This window comes from Alligator sinensis, unplaced genomic scaffold, assembly GCF_000455745.1.
Source record: "Alligator sinensis unplaced genomic scaffold, ASM45574v1 scaffold1032_1, whole genome shotgun sequence".
NCBI lineage: Eukaryota > Metazoa > Chordata > Crocodylia > Alligatoridae > Alligator > Alligator sinensis.
In genome coordinates this window covers 1,056,816-1,061,851 of record NW_005842450.1, presented here as the reverse complement: position 1 = coordinate 1,061,851, position 5,036 = coordinate 1,056,816, and the positions used below count along the sequence as shown (strand labels likewise).

At 60.8% G+C, this 5,036-nt stretch overlaps 1 protein-coding gene across 1 annotated transcript in view; it reads right to left on the bottom strand.

Moving 5' to 3' along the window:
• Positions 1-2,060: 2,060 nt before the first annotated feature.
• Positions 2,061-5,036, bottom strand: part of LOC112551391 — a 20,780-nt gene continuing 17,804 nt past the window's right edge. The window contains exons 4-5 of the mRNA XM_025212229.1: positions 3,550-3,681; positions 2,061-2,530 (exon numbers count right to left, since the gene is read on the bottom strand). Of these exons, the coding sequence (XP_025068014.1) occupies positions 2,357-2,530; positions 3,550-3,681 (306 nt within the window). The 3' untranslated portion in view covers positions 2,061-2,356. The remainder of the gene's footprint in view (positions 2,531-3,549; positions 3,682-5,036) is intronic.

Here is a 5,036-nt window from a genome sequence, read left to right as displayed (position 1 = left end):
GGTGTGCAACACAAGCTGTGCAATCGCCGGAGCAAGGACCAGGCCGGGAGGGATGGGGGGGCCAGAAGGGAGACCCGGGGGGGTCTGTGCAAGGGACCAAGGGGAAAGGGAGGCCCTACAGCTGCAGGCCTGTGGACAGGAGGGTCTGGGGGGCTGGCAGGCCGGTGTACATGGGTTGTCTTGAATGACTGACGGACCGTGGCTGGGAGGGAATCTGTGCGGCTGAGGGACGGGAAGGCGGGGCTGGTTCTGTGCAATGGACGCGCCGAGGTTTTATTTCGATGCACACCTGGGGTTTTGGAGCGGGGGGGTCTGGGTGTCACAAACCGCTGGCTCCCCGGCAAGGTGCGGGGCTGCCGGGAGCCAGCGCTTGAGGACGAGACAACTGGAAGCTCGCCGCCGCCCCAAACACCTCAGCAGTGGGGGACGGGAACCCAGGAAGGAGGCAGCCCCCTCCAGTGCACCGGGGCAAGGACCCTCAGCTCTGTGAGGATGCAGAAAGCTTCCCCCGGGCCCTCCCAGCCCCTGGTCAGGTGCCACGGCCAGGCCCCCACGCCTGCCCACGGTCCGACAGCCTCGTCCTGCCGGTTGAGAGGGGAAAGGGGTGTTAAATGCTCCAATGCATTTGGTGCCCCCTCCCTTCACCAGCGTGCACACCCTCTCTCGTGCCCCGGGAGGCTGTGATGTCGCATGCTGTTGCTGTGACATCATGCTGAAGGCCAAGCCCGATGGACCCATGCCACGGAAAGGCCTCTCCTCCGGGCCTCGCTCAGAGCCCCCGGCATGCAATGCCCAGCGCCCTCAGCATCCTCTCGATGCAGACAGACTGGGCTGACGGGGCTGGGCCGCCCCCCCCCGTTCCCTCTTCCCACCCCAGAGATGGAGTCTCTGCCAGCCGAAGTCGGGGAGAGGAGGGAGTCCTGGGGGTGCTACTGTGAAGTCTGGGGGTGGGGGGAAGGGTCTATTTAAATGCTCTTATTTATATTATTTATCATTTATGCTGTTTAACTATTTATTTGCCAAGACACAAGGGGCAGTGCTGGGTCCCAGGGCTTCTCCATATGGGTCCCCAGGGGAGCGTTCAAAGCTGCTGGCACAGCCACCAGTCCCAGGGCAAGCTGGGGGAGGGCCAGCAGGGCGATGACCTTGCTGCCCAGGACACAGGGCATGGAGGCATCCCCCAACCAGAGCTGTGAAGCTCAGCCGAGGTGCTGTGTCCTTGCTCCGACTCTGGGCTCCGTGGCTCATGAGCGGGCGAGTCAGGGCAAAGCTGTTCTCCCTCGTCTTCCTCCCTGCCCCTCGCCACGGCAGGAACAAAGCAGCTGTTTCTATGCAACTTTCCAAGGGGAGAATGAGCTATGCTGTTTCCACGTGCTCCGGGCCCTGCATGCACTGGTCGTGGGGAGGGTCCTGCCTCCTCCTGGCATGCCCAGCGCTCCTGGCACAAGTGCCCACCACCGCAGAGCTTCCTGTTTCCTACCTCAGCCCCCTCCCTGGATGGCAGTGACTGCACAGTTTGGGCTGGAGGGCGCTGGTCCCAGAGGCTAGGGCGCCTCGCTCGCAGTGGGGATGCACGGTGCAGCTCTCAGCTCTACCCCGGAGCAGGGAGGCATACCTGTATCTTCACCGGCCCTCCTGGCATGCACTCTGGTCCTCAGCGTGCACGTCTCACCCATGCTTCCCTCGCCCACTCTTCCCCGGGCATCCCGCCTCATGAGAACACCCCGTGGGAGGCTCCACATCCCCGTGCCATCATTCACCCATGCACCTTCCCTCACCAGAGGTGCAACTTCCTAGGCACAGTCCTTCTTGCTGCCATGTGTGGATGCCTGAGTGTACAACCATGCACGCACATGCAGAGGTGAACAGCTTCATGCCTCCTCCTCCTCCAGGGGTGCAACCTCATGGGTGCCTCCTGCTCTGGGCACACGCATGCACATGTGTGTTACAAGCACTGCATTCTCCTTGCTCGCACACATCCATTGTGCAATGCTGCCCATGCACCTGGACTCATGCACACACACATCACACGTGCCACGCAACACACAGTGTGTTCTCTCTCTACCCTGTCCCTGTGCTATCCCCCTTGTCCTAAGCAAAACTCATCGTCCTCTGGGGGCAGGAGTTGGACACCCCCCCGCCCCGTAGCCAGCTCTCCCTGCTGCTTGCCCTGGGGACAGCAAGGGCGCCCTGGGGCCCTGCTCCATGTTTATATTGTAAATAGGAACTCCTACAGCAATAATTTTCTGTGCATGATTGATTTTTCTGCCAGGTTTTGTATTGGACACATTGCAGCCAGACAAGTCTACTGAGAGCCGGCCACCTGCAGTATTACTTGTAATGCCATTCAGGGATATTAAAGGGGCTTCTGCCACTCGTCCCCGTGTCTCTGGAGATCTGTGCCGCTGGCTTTGGGGAGGTCACAGCTGGAGCTGGAAGAGCCGTGAGCACGATGTGACGCTCCAGCCGCAAGCCCTGTGGTTCCCCGTGCTTGACCCCTCTGCACAACTCCAAGGACAGGGATGTTGCTCTGAAAATGTGTGTGAAAATAACCCCTGGACCAAAGGGCAGTTGAGCCAATCTCGTCTACACTGGGGAGATGCCTTTCTCACACACCTGCTGGGGCCACTTGGTGGAAATACTGCCATTGCTGATGGTTTTTGTGCAGGAAAAAGAGGAAATTAAACATCCTCTCTCGGCGCGTGCTGCAATACAGACCCACCGCCTGTTCTGAGATTAGCTGCATGCACATGCCAAAAACCTCCGCACCGATCAGGCCGCCTTTGCCACCCCCCCAGGAGCTCAGAAACAAACACAAGTAGACCCAGGAGACTGTGCCCATCTGTCTGGGTGCCCAGCTCTGTTCACACGTCGCCTGCCTCTAGCAAGAGCCTGGGGATTGTCACAGCACAGCGGAGCCCTGGTCCCTCTGGCCCGACAGCTGCCGTTGTCTAGCACTTCGGGGAAAGGTGTCACCTCCCCATAAGGCTCCGGGATGGCCTCTCCCTCCCCTTTCATCCTCCGCAGGCCCCAAATGCAACTGGAGTGCAGGGTGCTGAGCAGCTGGCGGCTGCAGTGAAAGAGGAGGCTGCTCTGGCCCCAGCTCTTAAGGAGGGGAGCGAGTGGGAAACCTCAGCCCCAGACCTCTGCTCTGTCCCACCCTCTTGCTCCTAGGCTGCTTTCCTGGGGGCACCGGAGGAGAGGCCCGCTTGCCCCGGGGGCTTTTGTCACCGGTGCCCCTGGCGCTGTCTGATTCTGCAAGCAGCTGCCCCAAGAAGGGCCTGCAGCAGCAAGCAATGGCTCCGTATTAAAAGCACCCTGCTGATTAAAGGCCAAGAGCCGGAGCAGAGCGCTCGCCTGCTGGGAGAGAGAAGCAAAGGCTGAAATCAGAGCCCCGCGGGGAGCAAATGCGCCCCCCCCGAGCCCCCTCCAGGAAGGCCTTGCCAGACATGTGGGAGGCAGGCCCCAAAGCCAAGCAGTCCAGCTGCCATAGCTTTCCCACTCACTCCATCCCCAGACACTAGATCTGGGATCACCCTCGGTACCAACCTTTGAAGCCAGCACATGGCAGCTGCATGGACTAGACGCACTGACGTAGGACAGGTCCATCGGTGGGCGCGAAACGAGAGACCAAGGCTGCAACTCTGCATTAGGACTTCCCAGGCCTCGAAATGTTGGAAGCTGGAAGGGAAGATGGGCTAGAAATGGGTCGGTCTGGATAAATGAACATCCCCTTAATCTGGCGAGATACGGGGTGCTGGGTTAGATACGCCAATAAGGAGAAGCTCTCACATGTGTCATTCCAGCCCCCTTGGGACATCAGATAAATGACCAATAGTCACTAAATACTTAGCTAAGCCTTTGCAAAACTCTTCTCCTTGATTGCCCCCTGCCCATGGGGTTGCACGCCTACCCCAAAATGCCCTAACCAGGAAGCAGTGAAGGTCTGAGTTGGCAGGCGAGTCACTGCACGACTGAGATGCATGCTAAGCCTGGGTCTGGTGAACCTGTGCACGAGCGGCTCTCAGGCATCCCCACATCCAGAAGCAGGATTTAGCCCAGCCCCAGCAAAGCTGGTGAGAGGCTTCCAGCTCCAGAAGTAGTCACTGCAGCGAGTGGGGTGGGTGCACTAGTCTTTTCCGGGATGGAGCCATCCTTATGATGGATCTGGCACAGGGCAGCAGCCTGGCCTCCAGACAGGTACAACCGCGTATTGGCAAGGCTCGGCTCGTCTGCCAGGTGCACGAGAAGTGCAGCCCGCCTCCGCGCTGCAGAAACCAGCCCCAGAGCTCATCTGTTCCCATTTGTCCCAGTTGCCAGGTGTACTCGTGGCCGTGTGCCCAGCTGCAGGGTGAGGGGGCCAAGAGGACAGGCCTGCCGGGAACAACAACACACCCCGGGAGGGCTGGGAAGAGGGCCTGGGTTTGGCTCCAATGGTGCCACCTGCCTCCTTTCATTCACGTGGGGACACCTCCTTTGCCACCAGCCCCTGCTCAGCATCAGTCATGCCAGGGCAACGTTCCCGCACCGGCAGCCAAGGAAGGCAAGGTCTGTTGTGGGGCACAGGCGGGCTCCCCTACACACTGCAGAGGGCAGGTGGGGTGGCAGGGGCAGATCACGGGGCTTTGAAGGAGTGGGTAGGGCAGCGATGGCCTGTCGCAGGTGGATATCTTGGAGGTGCCAGCTGCTGCAGGAAGGAAGGAAGTCCCAGAGCCCCGGTGCTCAGCACAGATCCAGCAGTGCCAGCCACAGGGCTGTCCTGTCCCTGCAGCAGCACAGACACGGTCCCGCTGGCTCGAACTGCCTGGATTAGGGAGGGGATCAGGGCAGGGGCTCCCTCCCCAGCCTGCGCCTCCCAGCCTGGATCCACAGTTTCTCTCCACCCCCGGGCAGGGCCAGCCCGCCTTGTGCAAGGCCGGTTGTGCTGCATCACGCTGAGTCTGTCCCCAGGAAGCTCACGCCCAGATTCCAGGCCCGGGCAGGGCAGGCGGAGCCGCAGCAGAGCGGGCGTACAGCGCTCCTTCCCTGCAGCCGCC